The sequence below is a fragment of the Carassius auratus genome, chromosome 20, assembly GCF_003368295.1.
Source record: "Carassius auratus strain Wakin chromosome 20, ASM336829v1, whole genome shotgun sequence".
In the NCBI taxonomy this organism is placed as follows: Eukaryota; Metazoa; Chordata; class Actinopteri; order Cypriniformes; family Cyprinidae; genus Carassius; species Carassius auratus.
This window is the reverse complement of record NC_039262.1, coordinates 6,071,838-6,092,725: the sequence shown is the minus strand read 5'-3', so window position 1 is coordinate 6,092,725 and position 20,888 is coordinate 6,071,838. Positions and strand designations below refer to the sequence as shown.

The following is a 20,888-nucleotide window of genomic DNA, read 5'->3' as shown; positions in this document are numbered from 1 at the left end:
TCAGCAAAAAGTGGACCCAAAGTATAAAAATGTTCCCATCAGTCCAAAAAAAAAAAAAAAAAAAAAAAATTGTATCTTTCAGTGATGCAGATTGACTGCTTAGACACACAAGGTCATTCACATTTTCAGAATGAGCTTTATTGCCAGGTATGTTTACACATATGAGGATGAATTTGTTTTCGTGACAGAAGCTCCGCAGTACAACAGAATGACAGCGAAAGAAAACACAAAACACATAATAAAAGAATAAAAAATAACGCGGTTTCTTGGAATGGTAGGGTTTTTTGTAAATTTGTATTGAGATGATAAAGAGAGACATTTTGCTGAAACGTGCGCTAAACATTTTATTCCTGTTGCACATCAGTGGGACATTTCAAATAAAGTCAGCACACTTAGCACAGATAGCGCAAGAAATATGATAGCTGCTGCGAGACATCTGCTTTTTGAACACGCCCTCTGCAACGCGCACAGTCTCCAGTGTTCTGTCATAGTATCTCTGCACAACAGCGCGTTTGACAACGTCCTGGCCAAATGCAGCGAGTGCTGCAGAATTAGAACAAAACAAAATGAACTTAGACAAAAGAAGGAGTCGCTTATACAAGTCATTCCTACCAGATGGAATTCGGCTCTGGACATGATTTTCTGTTTTGCGCTGTAGCTCATCCCAAGCAGCAAGTAGCCTACTGATAAACATCCCACCCCTCCTGTGACCCATGGTTTGTGTTGTATTCGGTTGTTTTATTACAGTCTAGCTATGTGTAGTGAAACGCAGTGAGCAACGGACTTTCAAAATAAAAAGTACATTAACGCGCGATAAACTAATTGTCGGCGTTAATTAATTAATGCGTTAACGCGATAAAAACGCGTTAACTTGCCCAGCCCTAATATATATATATATATATATATATATATATATATATATATATATATATATATATATATATATATATATATATATATATATATATATATATTTATTTCCAAAGGGGTTACTAAACCTTCTGGAGCTATGCAGCCCAGAACAATGAAAGTTGTTTTTTTTTTTTTTTCAGCCTCAATTTTTTGATTAATTTTAGGGTTAGCATATTAGTCATCATGTTAAACTGCAAGCTCTAATGCACAGATCCAATCTTTGACAAATCAGATTCAGTTTTGTACCTGTTTGCGTTCACTTAAAACAAAATTATCGTGTTTGTGTTAATGCACCACAACAGGCTTTTTGAGCAAGAAGTGCGTTTTTCCATTCGTCACACTCCGCCGCATTAGAGAGTGTTTGACATCCCTAGACGCCACACTTCTTTAGAGACATAAATTTGTCCATTCATCCTACAATTTGAGAAAGCGTTTTATTAGGGAGCATTGAGTGGCTTGGTAGCGGAGAAGGACGCACCTCTCGGCACGCTGTTGGCCGGCCGCCACGATTCCACTCTCATTCAGAGAGCCAGGCAAATGGCTGTAACTTAACTCTGCCTCCCTGTTTTCAGCTGCGGGACTGGGCTGTCTCTGGAGAGTGGGTTTTGGCAGTGGATCAATGGCTCTGTGTGCCTGAGATGGAGATAGAGAGCATGTGTGGTAGCGTGAGCCAGGCTAGCCAGAGAGGCACATGTCCACCCTCTTGAGCTGCACCTGTTCTCTGGCATGCCGACTGCAGGTGCTCCTCGGGCGTTCGTGCATGGGTTGTTACTGTTTGTTTTATTTTCTTTCGTGGTGTCTAGTTCAGGTGTTTTGCCTATGCACACAAATGTGTACAGCGGGTCATTGACCTCAGGAGCTTCACTTGGCAGTCAATGATTGGCCTTCATCATGCTGATAATGTACAGAGGTTTCAGATGGCAGGGTTTTTTCATTGGTAGACAACCGTAATATGCAAATTCATAGCATTCACCCCTAAACACTCATTTTAACTAGGAAATATTTAGAGGTCTGGCATGGTGTGATCTGATTAGCTGGGAAGAAATCCCTCTGTTTTTTGTTGTTGTTGAGAGAAAAAAAAAAAGAACAGTAAAACTGAAATGTATCTTGTCTCATGTAATTGCTCAAGCAGTGTTTGAACCGCAGAAAGATGTCAGAAAAAACAGCTTGGAAGCAATGTCACATAACATTGCATTTACCTCAGAAAAGCCATTCCACAGTCTGTAATTTGGCTCCAAAAAAGCGATATTATCCACCCGATCTCATGACAAAAACATACCTGTGGGAACTTTTTTTGCAAAAAAAGTACATATCACTACAGTTTCCAACAGCAATGAATAGTAAAACAACTAGCACTTGTAGGCTAAATAAGGGCCCTATGATATCCATTTAAATATTTCTAAATTCCATTTTTTCCATTTCAGTTTTTCTGGATTCTGATTCATTTATTTTATTTTTTTTTCAATTTAAATTTTTCTCGACTCCTTTTTAATAGATAAATTACATTTTATTAATCAAAAAGCATGTCTAATTAATTAAAATCATGAAACTTATACATTTTCACATCAGTTATTACAAGTTTTACAAAAATGACATGGCGCTATGAATTTTTTTTTTTTCTTCTCAGAAATCAATAATAATTTCTCATAAGTAGCCTTATGAATTTTTTTCCTCAGAAATTCTGGCGTGTATTTACATTTTTCTGGTTATCCAATTAAGGCATAAAACATGAAGTTCATTTAACTTTAATTATATATATATATATAAACTTTTTTTATTATTACAGCCATTGTTTAAATCTTTACATTTCAACATTGAATTAGAGTATAAACAGAATTATATCAAAAGTTGATAGAAAATGCCTTCTATACAATTTGTATGTTTAGGCTATATACAACTCAGTTTTTATTTGTGTTATTGTATGTATTTGATTAATTGTTTAATTAAACTTAGTTTTCAGCTAAACTAAAACTTTAATTTCTGATTTTGTGTTGCATTAATTTTGTAGAACTCTGTGTTCTTTTTACTTTTAGATCCGCATTTCTATGATGCAGCATTTTAATTGCCTCTACTTAGGGCTGGGCGATATATCTAACGATGATCATGCGCATCTAAATGGAGCAGCATTTAATAGACAGAGCCGTAGATCACTGACAAGCTATGCAATATCGTGTTTATTATCCCAGATGAATCACCTTCGATAATGAACACGATATCGCGTAGCTTGTCGGTGACCTATGGCTCTAGTAAATGCGACTCCATTTAAAGGAGGTGATGGCTATTTAGCGCTAATCACGGATCCGGATTAACTGACTAGATGCGCATGATCATATTGTTAGATATATTGCCCACCCTACCTCTAATAATCTCAGTTAATTCGTTTCAGAACAGTTCAAATGATTGATGCTAAGTACAGTATAATCTTTTTTTTTTGTCTGAGTCTCTTGCATGAATGCTCTGCTTCAGATCCTGTTGGTTGTTGCTTAACTCAAGTTTTGGATTCGTCATGTTGCATGACCTAAACTTCTGAGGTTTTGTTGTCAGAAAGATGCATTATAGATCACAGACTGATTCAGTTCTGCTGTAGAATCTCCTAATGTGACTTTGATATTGTTGAGATCTCAATACCCTTTCATGCCCTAAGCGATCGGGAGGTTTTTTGCTTAAATAAAGTGAGACTGCTATGTTGTTTGAAGGGAGCGATATTCCCTTAGATGCTGTGCCTTCCAGTGTGGAAGACAGACAATATTAAATCTAAGAAATGTCTGCAGATCCTCTTATAGAGTGACGTGATGCAGTGATAAAGAAGAATCTGACTGGTTAGGTTCAAGCCTTGCAACAGATTTATGAGCTAGGAAGTTTTATTATTCAAAGTCTGGATATAAGATCTTAATGCTCAATATATGTGGATTTAACTATTGAGTGAACTGAGGAACATTTACAGTTCATTTTATATAGGGGTGTGCCAAACTTATTGTAAATATTATTATTCGACCAATATATAATTTTTGGGCATTTTTAAATTCTCAACATCGGCTGATAAATTTTTACTGTTTGAATAAAACGTTTTGGAAGCTTTTATTTTGACAGCAACAGGTCTTTTATTTTTACAGCGTTAAGAACGCCAGCACCTCAGTGCAGATGCAAATTAAATTAAATATGAATTTAAATAGAAAGACTAAAATAGTATTTTCTTGTAAAACATACTCCAGTAATCTTGAATTCATTTTTGAACTGTAGCTATATAGAATTAACTTAAATACAATTATTTGATATTTATTTGAGAAAAGATTCCCAGTATGTTTTTGGTTTTGTTTTTAACTTTGTGTTGTTTTGCTTTGATTTTTTTTATTTTTTTACATTTTAATTTATTTTTCTTTCATTTTAATTTATACAAATATAAGAGTAGGATTACAGAATCAAAAAGCTGCTAAAGTATAAATCTGTTTATTTTATAGATTTCTTTATCAAGTTCAAATATATTTAAAAATGCTTGGGTTATTATAAATTTTGTAATTAATTATAATTTTGTAAATGTGTAAAATCTATAATTCATTGCAGCAAGTGTTATGCATGTTATTGTTTATGAATTAAATAGTGTGATTTCATATATATCAGCTTTATATCCGCCATCAGTCATCCTTCTCTATAAGAAATCAGAAGTGGCATCAGTCTTGAAAAAATAAAATAAAGTGTAAAAAAAAAATCCATATTGATTGACCCCTAGTAAAAATCAATGATACGATCCGTAGGTTTGCCTGAATGACTAGTAGACTAATCTTTTAAGAAGGGTTTCCCTGACCCTGATCGGACGTGATTCTACATAACATGCTGTTTCATTGAGAAACAGATAGATGAAGAAGAAAGTAAGTTTAAAAGGCTGTTGGCTGACCATTGTGGCCCAGTCCCTAGTCTTTTCGAATCCTCCCAAAGCACAAATGTGTTTTACTGCTGTAACATCTGATGTCAAGGTGGAGTAGAGTCTTATCGTCACACCCACTGACTGAGTGACACATCAAGCTCCTGACTGCTTCAGCCTCAAGGCCTTGTCGTCGGAGAAGGCATTTCATCTTCTGTTTCAGTGCAGCATGACTGTCATTTCAGAAACAGCCGTTATGTGAATGACTAAATTTTCAGCTTGACACCCGTAGCCTGCAATGTTGGCATAATTATGTCTCCACATGTTTGAGATCTGCTGCTGGAGTGTCATTACTATTGCTGTTTACAGTAGTGTTTCTGGTGCCGTAAGGGAAGTGAAATTACAGGCGTGTCTGAATCGAAACCGTCTCAGACAGTTACAGCATTGTGCATGTGCTGCATTTGGAGGCTTCATCCTTTGATACAGCTTAGGGATGATCATTTTCTAAAGTTTTGTTAGTTTTTTTTTTATTTTTTATTATTATACATTAATGAAACTTTTTTTTTTTTTAATGAGCTTGCTTATATGATTGAACACTTCATGTCAACATTTGCCTAATTTTCATTTTATCCTTTCATCCAACATAAGCTGCAGCTGTAAAGGTCATCGGAGTAAGAGATAAAAAAAAGCCATTTAATCCTTTTACTAATTTATTTATCATTATTTTCTGAATAAATTAGAACTACCTATGAATTAGCATTTTCTCATTTAAAACCACTTCAAATCATTTAAAATTGCATTGTTACTTTATAATTAATAATTATAAATACATTTAATAAATATAATAAAATATATTACATAATTATAGCAACACATTTCAATAATAATAATATTATGATTTAGTATTACATATTTTTGTCTGTATGATGTTGTAATTGTTAAACATATATTATTTAACACAATATGAAGTATTACTCCCATTTAATATTTTGTTCACTATATTTAAATACATTTGGGTTTTACATGCTGTTAATCTGTTAATCTGAATATATATATATATATATATATATATTTTTTTTTTTTATTATTATTATTTTATTTATTATTACTTTTTGCATTAAATATTTCAGAAACTGACACTGTTTTAGTAAATCAAATCTTTATTTACAGAGAAACGGCTGATTACTCCTTCATGCAAGCAAGCCAAGATTGTGTGTTTGTGACGCAGACATGACCTGACATGAAGTGCTCAAGCTACAGTACACACTTTCACTTTGAATGGCTAATTAACTGATCACTGAATGCTTTTGTGCTGACGCTGACTAATCGATAAGCTTAATTGATTAAATGAATGGTGATTAATTGATCATGATCATCTTTAAGTTATCCAGCTTCAAAACAAAACCCAGAGCGAGCGTTCTTTACAAAAAACACTGAAGAGGTGTCAAACACACCGTAGATCTCTTGTTTAGTGACCTATCAAAGTCACCCAGATAATGAGCGTGGAGCAGGATCAATCATTAGTGTGTGCGCTGTGCTCACACTGCTGCCTGAGCTTGGAACTCTTAATGGCTCCTCTGTGTTGATATTGAATGTTTTGACATGTATCATGGGACCGTTGAGTTGGCTGCTTATCAAAACTGTGTTTCCATCTCTTCCTTTAGGCTGTGTGCAAACATGCTAACCTGTGGCTTCCTGTTGCAGGCTGTCACGAGCGTAATGGGGTTTTGTGTGCATGTTTGCATGATTGCGTGGCATCCCGTTTGTTTGTGTAACTGAACCTTTAGTCAACATTTGCTTAATTTTCATTCTATTATTTCACCCATCATAAGCTGTAGCTGTAAAGGTCATCTGAGTAAGAGATAAAAAAAAGACCCATCCTTTGTTAAATTATGATTAACACTTTGTGTAGTAGAGGCTTTTGTTCTGTTATGAACAACAGTTTATTTTATTACACTTGTAGTATTTATTAATGTTTTGAGCTAATTGTGTTTTTTATGTTCAGTTTTATTATTCTTTATTATTATTATTATTATTTTATTTATTTTACTTATTTGTATTTTTAGAATTTGGTTCAGTTAGTTCACAAGGTAACATTTCTGATATTTATTCTATAATGTCGCAAACTGGATGCTAACATTTGCATGCAAACGGTTTACCACACCTGCTGCGTTTCATATCATATCTTATGCAAAAATTATACAAAACAATGAAATATGTCGCCTAAGGATTTCGACAGGCAGGAGACAATTTAGTAATGTTTAAATGCAATGTTGTGTGTTGAAAATGCAGTTCTAAAGACGCTTATCACGTCCTTCCTTCTGTGTGAACTCTGCTGCTGACTAGGTAGTTATAGACCGTCTTATCAAATTTGCCTTGTCATGTACTTATGAGGGCTCCCTACTGAATACTAACTCTTCACAGCACTGCATATTCCCTCACCACTGGAAAACGACATCAGGAAAATGACTGTTTCATTCTGATAATGTCTTCTCCTTGAAGGAGGCTGGATAACGGCAGCACATTGTCACAATTAACAGTGGGAATCTTTGGATTTTTTTTAAGCTCTGTCTTTTTAAGTTGGTGACGTCTCAATTACAGAATCATGGCATATTGTGTACTGTAGGTGACGAATGGTCAGGAGAAAAAACTGAAAAATAATTCTGCTGAAAATTATTCTGAAGCTGCATTTCTTGTCAATTGTTGTGGTTAATGATACTAAAATACAAGAAGGCATATTTGCAAGAACGAGAACAACTAGGGGAAAACAGAAAAACAGACTTCCTCTCTTTGTTGTAAAGCGCAAGAGAAAAGGAAACCTAAAATGCACAAATCTGCTTTAACATGCATCACAGGGAGATTGTGTAATGTCAGGGCTTTCCAAGAGAAACGGATGTCTACCATTCATGGAAAACGGGGAATGATATAATTGTGATTTATGGGCCTATAGAAAGGTCATGGAAATATTTCCAAATCTTAAAGTCATGGAGTAGTTTTATTTTTATTTTCCCTAGTTGTAATTAACATGATTAAATGTACTGTAAGTGAATAAATTTGACTGAATCCAAACTCAAGGGGAAGTCGTGGCCTAGTGGTTCGAGAGTTTGACTCCTAACCCTAGGGTTGTGGGTTCGAATCTCGGCCCGGCAATACCATGACTTTCACTTTCACATTGATGCGTACCTCTCCCGTCTCAGTGCGTGCACTCAACCGCTGTAGCGCGCAGCAACACTATGTTAGCGTTTAGCTTAGCACCATTCATTCCTTAGGATCCAACAGGGATGAATTTAGAAGCTACCAAACACTCCCATGTTTTCCCTATTTAAAGATGGTTACTTGAGTAAGTATGGTGACACAAAATAAACAGTGGTGATTTCCTGAGCGGATAAAAATGATGACTATAATGTACTGCGGAAGAGCACTTTGCAGGACTACGCAGCACTTCGACCTCTGCGCAGTAATATCACTCTTTCAGGAGTGATGATATTACTGTACCGAGGTCAGTGTGCTGCGAAGTGCTCTTCTGTCATACATTATAGTTATCATTTTTTATCCGCTTAAAAAATTGCCGTGTTTTATTTTGTTACCATACTTACAGTACTCAGGTAACTACTCATGTAACCCTCTTTAACTAGGGAAAACATGGAAGTGTTTGGTGGCTTCTAAAGTCATCCCTGTTTGGATCCTAAGGAATGAATGGTGCTAAGCTAAACGCTAACATAGTGCCGCTCTGCGCTATAGCGGTTGAGTGCACACACTGAGACGGGAGAGGTACGTATCAACTCGTCAAGTTGAGGGAAGAACTTAGTGGAATATGGAAAATAGTGCCGTTTTCCTTTAAGTGGTAATGTATAATTTAGATTTTTGCTGCATGATGTGTATATTTTAGGTCCATGGCATTAGAAAATTAGCAAAACCAATTTCTTTGCAAAAGAAAAAAATGTAAAACCTAATTAATATAGCTTGTTTCCAGTACATTACAGGCAGGGTTTTCTGTTAGTCAGTCCCACAGCAGTGGCGCCTGCATATCTCAGGCCTTGAGGTCAAGTAAACATTCTCATTTTTACAGGAAGTACCTTTTCACTTAGTTTTCCCGAAAGGAAGCAGGAGCATCTCTTTCTGTTTCAGATCTGGCTTGGTTTTTGTTTGTTTACCTCAATCACACCACCATCATGTTTCAAATACTTTTTCTCATTTACCAAGGTGCTGTTTTTCTTGGAAAACACCATTGTTCTTCCCTCCTCAGCGATGGCTGCCAAGGCCACACGTGGCACTGACTAGGAAATGAAGAATATGCTTTGGTGTGAAGGATAGAGGTACTATTGCATGCGGCTCCTCCATCGATTCACATAAACAGTGCAGAGCCTATTCAGAGGCCGTTTCGGTAAGCTCGACCAGTCGATGAATGGAGCCTGCGTTTCTGTCGCCGAGCTGCCACAGCCACAGGATTTCAAACACAGCACCACCAAGGGAGTAAACAATGAGTTGTAAATGAGAGTAAAGCCGCGTGCCTGCTGGGAACAGATTGCACGTGTTGAGAGAAGGGATGAAGATCTTACCAACGATAAGCTGCTGAAGATTCTGCCACTGTGAGAAGGTTGGAGCGGGCAGAGGAGGAGACAGACTCCAGTTCCTAATCCTAATTCTCTCAGTAGCTGACACACAATCCCTCTGATACTCTCTCTTGTGACTGTGCTGGTTGTAATTAAGGGACCAGAACCTCTTCAGGAGTTTGAAAGCAGATTTGAATGACGCTTTATAGGGCTGGTTATTTTGCTTGCGAGTCAAATGAGTTGACTCGTGAAATGTTACATCTGAAGTAGAGGATTCTTTTGTTAGGACGAATGCAAGTTGACGGTTTTTGTGGTGTTCTGCTTCGCTCGAACCAATTTTTCAAGTGCAGACTTGATGGCCAGGTGGGCCTGATTAGATTTTTATGCTAGACGGGTTTACCTGATGTGCTCGCCGGTTTTGATTGTACAGACATTTGAGGAAGACAGATGCCTTGTTGTCAGGTTCTGTAATGAAAAGACATTCATCTTAATGACAACCACATAACACTCTGATAAGCTCTGAGAAGATTTTGGCTTTTTAGCAGGACTGTCATTTAAATAATTACATTTACCGTTTACATCATTTTTAATTGATTTTATTAAATTGCATCAATCTACCTTTATAGAAAAAAATCTACTTCTCATATATTGCAGTAAAAAATAAATATATATATATATATATTTAAATGAGCAAATGTTTATAGACATTTTCAAAAGCATTTCTATTATTTTAAATCTGATTTGCTCTTTAGATTCCTTGAAATATTTCTCATATAAATTATTTTAACTAGACCGTATACTGTATCATCCAGTTTTATTTGATATTGCAATCAGCTGTGAGCTAAAGGAGTTAGACAAAATGTTTATTTTTTTTATTTTTTATCCTAATTTATTTTATGCAGCATACTATATATATATTTAGACAAAAAATTTTTATTTTATCTAATATATATATGTTTGTTTTTATCTTCTATATTTTAAATAATTTATAAATGTAAATGTGTTATTTATAAATTAATTTTCTAAAATTTTTAGATTACGTATTTTATAGAATGTTTTGAACATTTTCCAGAAATGATTTTTCTTAATTTATATATATATTTTTTTACAAATCAGTTTCAAGCACACACACATACATACATATACACACACACACACACACACACACACACACACACACACACACACGTACACACGTTTCAGGGCTGAAAACACTTTTTGGTTTGGGAGTTTCAGTGGATTTCCCTCTCTCTGCCTTGAGTCTGATGTCAGTAAACATTAACCAGACTCAATATCTGGCATTGATCCGACTGGATGCTTAGACACAAACACACTGTGCGGCCATGCAAAGCAGTGCACAGCTCCAGAGAAACAGTGGAGCTGTCGATGCTTGTTCTGGGAACCTGCACTGATCCATGACTGTGAACTCGTTGTTTTGAAGTCTTAAATGGTTTACACTACTGTTCCGGACAGGGAAAAAGCACAGTCAGCATGCATTAGTCCCTGGTGGTCTAAGGAATAAAAAAAGAGGCATATTAAGGGGTGTTACGATGACAGATGAAGGGTTTGGGAATGGGCAGGCGGGTACAGTAGAGGCTGAATATGCAGTGTTTGCGGGCAGCTGTTCAAATAGAAAAAGAAAGTCTGAGTGGGAGAACTTAAAATTAACATGCAGAAGATAAAAGGCAGACAGTATATGAAGAGTGGGTGATGAATTTTACCCAGCGCTGAGATTGTGACCGTTTCAGTTTTAGCACTGGTGCTTCTGCTAGTGTGCTGATTGCAGAGCACTTTCTCTCTTTCTCTCACCCTTTATAGAGTCCAAAATACAAAAGCACTTTTTGCTGCCATTTCATTCTGTCAGGATCACAGTCCATTTTCCTTTTCCCCCTCGCTTTCTGTTTGACCTAAAACCTGGCTTTTTCTGATCCCTTCTCGGATCCCATTTACCCTCCTCCACCCATGCCAGTCCCATTTCCTCTCCATTTTCGTTAAGACAGGAAGCACGAGTCATTTCCTCCCCGCAAATGGAACAGTGTTCGGTGTACGGAATTGAAAACATCATAACAGGGTATATGATTAGTAAGGTTAATCTATAACTAGTTAATCTGTAAATTAAATTCTAAATCAGTTTGTATGTGTGTGTGTATGTGTGTGTGATCCGTCCCCGGTCAGTCAGACCTCACGCTTGTTTCAGCCGCTGAAGATTGTCTGAGGTTCTGTACTGTTTGCACCATGTTCTGACCCTTTGTACACCGTCACCACAGTAATCGCATGTGGGCCATAACCTTGTTGCTCGTTGACGTCACTGGCGCCCGCTGCTGTCTCCGAGACGGGAATCGCTCAGCCGGAGTTCTGCAGACAGATGGCAGGCACATTTAAACATGATAGGATTACGCTGGACATATTAGAATTTTCAGGTATTAAAATCCTCCTGAAAAAGCAATTTTGATAAAGCAGAATCAGCACTTGGATTTAAACTGATTTATGTTGTAGACACGTTAGACTAGGTGACTTTTTCACACAATAAACAAGTCATAACGGTTACAGATCATTTCAGTTATGTGACCAAAAAAAAAAAAAAAAAAGCTTAAAAAATTCACTGATTCTGATTCACTGAAAATCCATAGTATTTATTTACATTAGTTTTCATGTACGTTGTTCTTTTTCTTTCCTTATTTTATTTGCTTATTTGTAACCATTTTGTTTTTATTAAATTAAATAAACAAAAAATAATTTTTATTTCATAGTTTAAGTTTGCATTCAGCATATGTACAGTAATTGCTTATGTACAGTACATAGTCATGAACAGCCAGAAAGGTTAATGCACTAAATGCTAATTTACTAGTACTTTGCATTCCCTGTTTACATTTTTTTTTTTTTGATTTTACATTATTTCAGTTTTTATTTTAATTGTAGTCCAAATGTAAGGTTTTTTTTTTTTTTTTTTTATCAATTTAGGTTTAATTTATTTTTAGTTTTACTCTAGTTATTTTAGTGTTTCAACTTATTTTATTAAATCGTCATATTTATTTATTTATTTATTTATTTATTTATTTATTTATTTATTTATGCGCACACGCACACACACACACACACACACACACACAAATCAGAAAACAAAATTAATACATATATATATATTAAATTATAAATGTCAATTAAATATTAGATTATATATATCAATATTAAATTATAATTTATTTATTTATTATTATTACTTTTTCCAATTAACAAATGTTTTCAGTAGTTTTATGTAACCATAATAACCCTGTGCTCAATCAAATTAATATAATCAATTAAAATACCTATATTAATCAAATAAAATACCTGTATTTCTTTTTGTGTTTTCGGCTGTAGATTCAGCAGTGCAGGAAGCACTGGTAAGAAAGTAAATACTGCTTGTGTTCATCTTCTCCACCAGTTGGAGGCCTTCAGGACATCTTTGTCTATCTGCTTATCTCCAGCCTGGAGTCCTCAGCTAAAGACATTTGTTTCCACTTCTTTTATCTTTTCTTTTTCAATCAGTATGTTGGGTGTTGAGTGGCTGTCTTTGAAAGCAAAGAGAGTTACATGATTAGAACACACTTAAAGTTAGGCCAGCGGTCGATAAACTGATCTAATTTGACTGGAGCCAGTTGGCTGGTATTGGGAGGCTGTGCCGAGGCTGCAAATGACTTTATCCAGTCCGAAGAGTGTGTATGTGTGTGTCAAGAGCTTTATTTTTTTTCCTCTCTCTTTGGTGCTGTCTGACGCTCTCCAGGGAGAACAGCAGGTCTGTTTCTCTTGACCTGCTAACTGACACCCCTGGGGAGAGCGAGTTTTACTTGGTCTAAAAACACTTTCCTGTGAGTTTTAGAAAGGGTGAGCTGGAGGTGGATTACTTAAAACACACAGATTACTGAGGATATTTGATCCTTCTCTAGTCATTGTTTCTCTGGGATCATCAGCGCCGTCCTGTCACAGTGAAAAATGAGTTCTGCGTATTTCTGCTTATCTTTGTTTCCTCTACACCACACATCATTAGTAAATAACGCAGCTGCTTTTCGCCTTCCGCTTAATAAATTAAGAGTTTTAGGTAAACAAAAATGCCAAAAAATAAAATGGTAACAAGTTTTTTGTTGTTGTTTATTGTGTTTTTGAAATATTGCAGCCATTTATCCAGTGATTTAGCCTACGCAATTTTGGTTTGCTCTTTTCTTATAAAATGTCTTGCTTTTGAAAATTATAGAAAAAAAGTGAACATGGAAAGCTGCTTTAATGGCATTTCAGATGTTCTTAAAAATGCTCACAACAATAATTAACAAAATGCTCAAACACTGTTTTGTAAGCTTAAAACACATTGCACAAATATGTCATTTTATATCTGTAATTTTATGCACAAATAAATGCTGAAACATCTTGCTTTTTTTCTTTTGCTTTAACAACGTGTGCTTTGCATTTTTAATTACAGTTATGCAACATGATTTAAAAGGATATATAAATTAATATATAACCTTTGTGTCTGAAACTGCGTTTTATATGAGTCCCAGTTCACCTCTCCAGGAATATAAAAACTCTCATATTAAATGCCTCTTGCAGACAAACATGTCAATCAAAGAAGTCAATCATTGATTGAAAACCTGTTGCTTTGTCAGCATTAAAGGGAAAGCATGCAAACAGACTCTCATGATCCGTGTTTCATTGAAGAGCGAAGAAGAGTTGAAGAGTGTTTGAAATGCAGGTCTTAGGAAAATGTCACGTAATGTCATGACTAATAATGAGGCAGAACCTTCTCATTGGATAAGGCCATGCAATCTCATGAATAATTATTACACTCCTGTAGTGCATGCAAACATCCTGTCATGTTCACTCAAGGTTAAGTTTAAATTTAGAAGATAAAGTTACTAAATTAAAATGAATGGTTAATTAAAATGAATTCATATTGTATAATTATATAATTAATGACTTAAAGAGGTTTTAAATTTGCTGGCAGAAAAACCAAAATGTTGATATGGCTTAATTTGATGATTCAGCTTTTAAAAGGCCATGATTTCATGAAATAAACATGAGCGCTGCACAGGTGCTCTGTGTACTGCTATTACTGGGGAATATATTTCTGCCATCCCGGAAGTGCCACCTGCTGGCAGAAATGAATGTGCATTTTAAATAAGCTTGTTGTTTTTGTTCAGACCAATGCAAAAATTGCCCAATGATTTTATCCTGCAAACACGCAAAGCTGTAAATGTGAAATTTTGTGTGTGTGTTGTGTGTGTGTGTGTCTGTGTGTGAGAAAACTTGTATCTGGACAAAAGTATCTGAAGCAAAAGCATCTGATCAAAAGCATTTCGACTGTTAATTTAATCAAATAATTGAATGCTATTGATCCTTGATTAGCCCAGTGACCTGTATGTTAATTGTTGACACATTCATTTTAATTTTTGTTCTGTAATTTCTGTGTGGTTTTACCTTTGCTCTGAAAAAATTTACCAAAATTCACAAGGCTAACCTCTTCATCTCTTACTCTGTCCTCAGATGATGCAGTTTTCTTGGGACAATTACAAGCGCTACGCCTGGGGCTCCAACGAACTGCGTCCCGTCTCTAAGCAAGGCCACTCCAGCAATTTGTTTGGTGAGTGTCTGCCTAGAGTGTCTCTCTGACCATGAAACTATGATTCGTGCACGTACAGCTTCACATCCCAACATTAAATTGGTAAGCAGTCAGAACTGTCAGTCAATGCTGCACAGGTGGTTGGGTGACCTCCATCAAAAAGGCTTTTGATTTCTCTCCGGTCTGTCTCACTTCACAAGCTCCATCTAGGTCTATTTCTGCTTTCAAGAGGACAAACTAAACCATTTCTGACTTCATCGGGCAGGAATAGCACGGTCACACCGCACAAATATAGTTTCACGATACCTTGATCCTCTTGGTGCCTTTTTCTCATTAATGTGTTTTCCTTGCCTGTAAAGAAATGTTGTTTTGCTGCTTTTGCCCGTCACCCTCTTGACCCGTTTCTATTTTGAAGCTGAAAAGCACAGGTTGTGAGTGGGCATACTAATCTGTGAATAATTCATGAAAGACTGTCCATCTTCCTGTGAGGTTTGTAATATACAACAATAATATACTAAGAGGATGCAGCAACAACACATTATCACAGTCCTATGCTACCTGCATGCTGTGCATCAGTAAATGAATATGCATCATTTAGCTCCTCCCAGAAATGTAAGAGTGCCTTCCAAAAGTTTGGAAACACCCCTAAAAAAGGTTTAGAAAATATCAGCATGCATTTACACCACAAAATAGTTAGGATTAAGATCAACAATGAAAGTTTTACTAATAATAATAATAAAAAAAATAAATAAAAAAAAAATAAATAAAATAATAATAATAATAATAATAATGGCAATATATACGTCACAGTCAGACATGCCCCCTGCTGGATTAAATTTAGCTCAGATTTATTTATTCTAGTATTTTATTTTTAAGTAGATTATTTTTTTTTTTTAGCTTCAATGATTCATTAACAATTAAGTTTACACAACTGAACATTTAATACACAGTTAAAAAATAATTTATCAGACAGCACAAGTAGCTTCCATGTCTCTTCTCGATCATCTCTTCCTCAATGAGGAGTAAGCGCTTGCGCATGGTTGCCAGATTGCTTAAAATATGCAAAACACACCGGGGAGAAAATGTATGGAATTAACAGCGAAGCTCTGATTCGGGGATTAGAACTATTGAAAGCTTGTGTAGTAGACGAGTGTAGAGCAATCTGCAATACGTTTTGGTAAAGTTTTTATGCGTCCACATGGAGACGCATTTCTGTGAATACGCAAAAAATTTTTATCGGATAGGCGTTTTGTCCACACAGATCCGGCATTTTCCTAAGGTGCAACCGCTATATTTTGAAACCGGGTCCCAGAGTGGATAAATTTGAAAACACCGTCTTTGCGTTTTCGTCTGGACGGCTAATCCTTATATTTTCTGAAACGATGACGTCATCAGCCCACGTCTCCCCCCTAGTCAGACACCTCTACGTCACGTAACAGCAACAAAAACATGAACAAACACTGAACGATTGTCTTTTTATTAACTAACATTAACACTGATTAATAAATGTATTGTTCCATGTTCGTTTGTGTGCCACGCGCAAGGTTTATGAGCATAGTCCAAGTCTTCTTCTCTGTTTTTAGTGTATCTCTGTATCAAAATTACAGCGCCACATACTGGTCTGGCATGTATACTACATCATTTTGCGGTTTCGTGTGGACGCGGATATTTCTTGAGACAAGGAAAAAAAAGATCGGACTGGGGTAAGCTCCATCTCCGTGTGGACGGGGCCTTAGTCTCGTCTTATTTCATCAATTTGCATGTTGATATAGTCTTCGTTATCGTTTATTGACCTCATTGTCATCTTGTCTTTGTCTCGTCTTAGTCATGGGAAAAAACTAACATTTTTCGTCATAGTCTTCGTTAACGAAATTAAAACTACTAGTAACACTGAAATGTTATTTTCTTGTAAAAACATACTGCAATAATCTTTGTTTTAGTTCCAATGGCAGAAGAATAAACATTTACAGCATAGTCACTTGTTTATATATATATATATATATATATATATATATATATAAGAATTCTAAACGCAACCAATTTTAGAATAATAATTGTATTATTTGCAGTTTCGGACAATTCTGGTGCATCACTATTGCTAAAATGATGGTTTGACTTTTGACTGCCAACTTTTTTTTTTACCCCTACAGACAACTCCAGCCCTGTATCCTCCTAATTAATTGAGTTCTCTGAATCTTGTAAGCCATGCATATCGCTGTTTTTTTAGAATAGAGATAGTGTGTAATGAAATATTCATCAGACGTGCTGCTGCTGCTGCTGTTTTGTTGTAAACTTCACATATAGTCAATTGGCACTCAACTGGAGGGCAGACCGGGGATTTACAATGCACATTTGATTAACCTCTATAGTTTTGCTTCGGACGTGCTAGTAGAATATAGTCTTAATTTATTTGGCTCAGACACTATCAGAATAACAATCTGGCAAAAAGTACATTGCACTCTTTCTCATGCGCTCTAGCTTTGCGTGTGTGTGTGCCCCTTAAAACGGCTCCCATGTCAGTCAAACCCAGTCAGATCTCTCACATGCTATTACCTCCCAGCATTTTTTGTTGTGCAGTGTGTTTCCAGGCAGGTTTGAGTGCTCGTCAATTTCTCAAATAGTTAGGTTGGTCCCATGGGGCGTACGGCCACATCAGAGATCATTGAACACACGTTTTGTCTGGCAGGGTTTATAAATTTAGAGGTTGGGTTAATGGTACGTTGGCTCTGAATAAAAGATGATCTGGAATACGGCTGGTCCAGGGTTTTTTTGTACCTGACCAGGCAGCTGGAATGACTGTTTTGCGCTGCTTTAGATCTCGTTCCTCATTGAGATGTGAGCTGCTGAGACGGCCGGTCAGATCACCACACACCGATGCATAGTGTAAGACCTTACTAGAAGTCGTGATCACTGGGGCGCAAAAACAGACGCTTTACAACCCACAGGGCTTTAGCACACAGAGAAAAATCAGGCTGCAGTCATACCATATGGAAGTGCTTAGTCAAGACATTATGCCTGCTTGTGTGTTCCGGACGTGTGAGATTGTTGTCACGTGTCTTAAATGTATTCTGTGCCATGTCGCATGCAAAGGTCTTTCTCTCACGCATTTGAACTCACTTACATTAAGTGCATTAAATATTGTGCAGTATATGGCAATTTTCTGATGAAGTGCATTTAACCAACCATGAAAAGATCATTAAGGCTTCAGAATCCATGGATTAGAGTGAGCTTTGAATATTTTACACACTCTTGATCTGTTTAAGGCCCTTGAAACTAACATTATAGTGTAGGATAGAAGCTAGAAGGCTGTGGTTAATCTAAAAATTGATGTTTATCATTAAATGATTTGATAAATTACACTGAGGACTGCTGATTAGTAATTAATTGAAGTTCTGGTACTGTGACATCTCTAGTACTACACACAGCTGCATAAAATATGTCATTTGAGCAGATTGGGATATGAGAGTGGAGAAAGTAAAAAAAAAAAAAAGAAAAAAAAACATTCTATCCATAATTTATCATGCAGCCCTAATTAGTATTAAAGCTATAGTTCACCCAAAAATATAAATTGTCATTAATTACACATCCTCATGTTGTCAAAAACTGTAAGACCTTTGTTAATCTTTGAAACACGAATTAAGATATTTTTGATGCATTCCGAAAGCTCTCTGACCCTCCCATAGACAGCAAGAATCCTTACACGATCAAGGCTCAGAAACATAGCTAGGAGATTGTTAAAATAATCCATGTGACATCAGTGGTTCAACTGTAATTTTACGAAGCTACGAGAATAACTCTGTGCGCAAAAGAAAACAACATTTTTGGAGGAGTATACATAAGTAAACAACGTATGTAACCTATGTATGCGTATACATTGTTTACGTTTAGATCAAATCGTGAACAGTGTATCCATGTACAGTACTGCTAATTCAGAACAGCATACGTTGTTTACGTATGTAATACTCTCCAAAATGCCCGTGCAGGGTGTCGCAGAGGAGACAAATTGTTGAATAAAATATTTTTTTTTTCTTTGCACACAAAAATGCATTAAAAATATCTTCATTTGCGTTCCGAAGATGAACAAAGATTAAATAATTACTTCCCAGTAATTATTAATAATGATCACTCCACTTTCCAGACCATAGTATGTAATTGATGCAGATGTAATGACAACGCCATGTTCTGTAATCAAATACTGCTTTTGAATTTTTTATTCCGAGAGATTGTTGACCCGAATATAGAAAGTTGACCTGAATATAGATTTCAGTGTCTGCATATCACACATAGCTGATTCAGTCCAGCTGAAAACTGGCCATTCTGTTCCATGTGCCAATCATCTCAGCACAGAGAGGAGCAGGTCCTCCACACTGGATCCCTGTGTAAGAAACCAGCATGGACTGAGACAAAGTCTTGGCTAATGAAGCCGCTCAGGACAGTATGAACTGTCTGCAGTTCCCGAATGAACGTGCTTGTTACTGACCATTTCCTCTAATAGAACTCGTAAGGAAAAAGCCTACTCTCCTTCTATATTTTTCTCCACAATGTCCACCAGTCTGATTGTGATTTGGAAATAACCATTTCCCAAGAGTGAATGAAGCCACTGTGTGATGGTCCCTGCCATGAACTGTGCAATTAAATAAAAACACACATCACATTTTTTTTTAGAAGTGCAGAAGAGCATAGAGAAGTGGTAAGAAAGAAGAAGAACACGTCAGTCTGGCCCTAAGCCCTTGTGTGCTCATTTAGCACAGTGGCTGCTGAACCATGATGTTCTGTCAGTATACAGCCTCACTATTAATGGCCCAACAAAAGTCATATGCTTAGCTGTGTGTTTGGGGCACAGGTCAGAAACTGAATAAAAAAGTGACTAGCAGAGGTGTTGGGATTTTATTTCATTGAATTTGAAATAAAAAAGGTCTTTGTTAGTAAGCAGAACTTTACCTTTATGTGATAATTCGGGATTCGGATGATGGCGTCATCACCAAAGCACCAGTTAATATCTAACTGTTTGTGTTGTGGCTGTTGGAAAGGAAGCCATATAAGTGTTCTTTGACAAAATGTGTATGGATTATGTCCCAGAATCCAGACTGTTTAGAAAATGGATCATTCCATTTTCTTAATGGGGAGTGCTGGGAGATGTGGTAACATCGTTATGAATAAGTCTGTTTCAGTGGGTTAGGCGGTGTATAAGAGGCATTTTTTGGTATTTATATATCTTTTTTGTATTTCTGTTTTTGAGGAAATGTGTTCTGTGAGATGTACTTTGGGATATGTGCTCCCTATGGGAATGTTGTGTGCCATTAATGTCTATGTTTAATAAATGTATTTAAATTTTATGTCTGGCGGAAAATAGCCTATATAATCAGTAGGTGCGTTGACAGGGTCCCTATGTAGTGCTCACTGCTCCCTACTGCCTTAGCATGGGATATCCATTGAAGTGGACTTCAATGACAACAATCGCTCATTTGGAATGCCCTGGAACATCATCAAAGAAAGGCAACAATGGGGTCACTCAGATTATTGTATAGCAATTTTTTTAAGTTATCGGCTGATATTTCATGTGCATCTTGTCAGTAAAGCCAGTTCTGTAATCATCGGTAAAAACATGCACAAAATATGATCATGCTTTGGCGCAGCTTGTCAGTGAACAACGGCTTTGTGTAGTAAATGCTGCTACACGTGAAATCACGCACGTGTAGAGATTTACCTCTGATTACAGAACTTGCTTTACCGACAAGATGCACATTAAATATCAGCCGATATTTATTTGTACATCCCTATTTTATTTCAAATTTAAATGCATATAAAATAAATATACAATTATGGATCTAATAAATAGTCAAAATGCAAATGTTTAGACTGTTAACAGATTGTCGTGGTCTCATCTCGTGCTCTTTTTCCAACGCACAGCTCGAAGTTAACTCTCTTGAAGTAGCGTAAATAAAATAAATTACAGAGCCTCAGCTCTTTATCC

The 20,888-nt window shown here is 36.3% G+C and overlaps 1 protein-coding gene across 1 annotated transcript in view; it reads left to right on the top strand.

The window, feature by feature from the left end:
• LOC113037899 (mannosyl-oligosaccharide 1,2-alpha-mannosidase IA-like) overlaps positions 1 to 20,888 on the top strand; it is a 77,071-nt gene that overhangs the window by 11,431 nt on the left and 44,752 nt on the right. Inside the window, exon 2 of the mRNA XM_026195223.1 lies at positions 14,839 to 14,962. Coding sequence (XP_026051008.1) covers positions 14,839 to 14,962 — 124 coding nt within the window. The remainder of the gene's footprint in view (positions 1 to 14,838; positions 14,963 to 20,888) is intronic.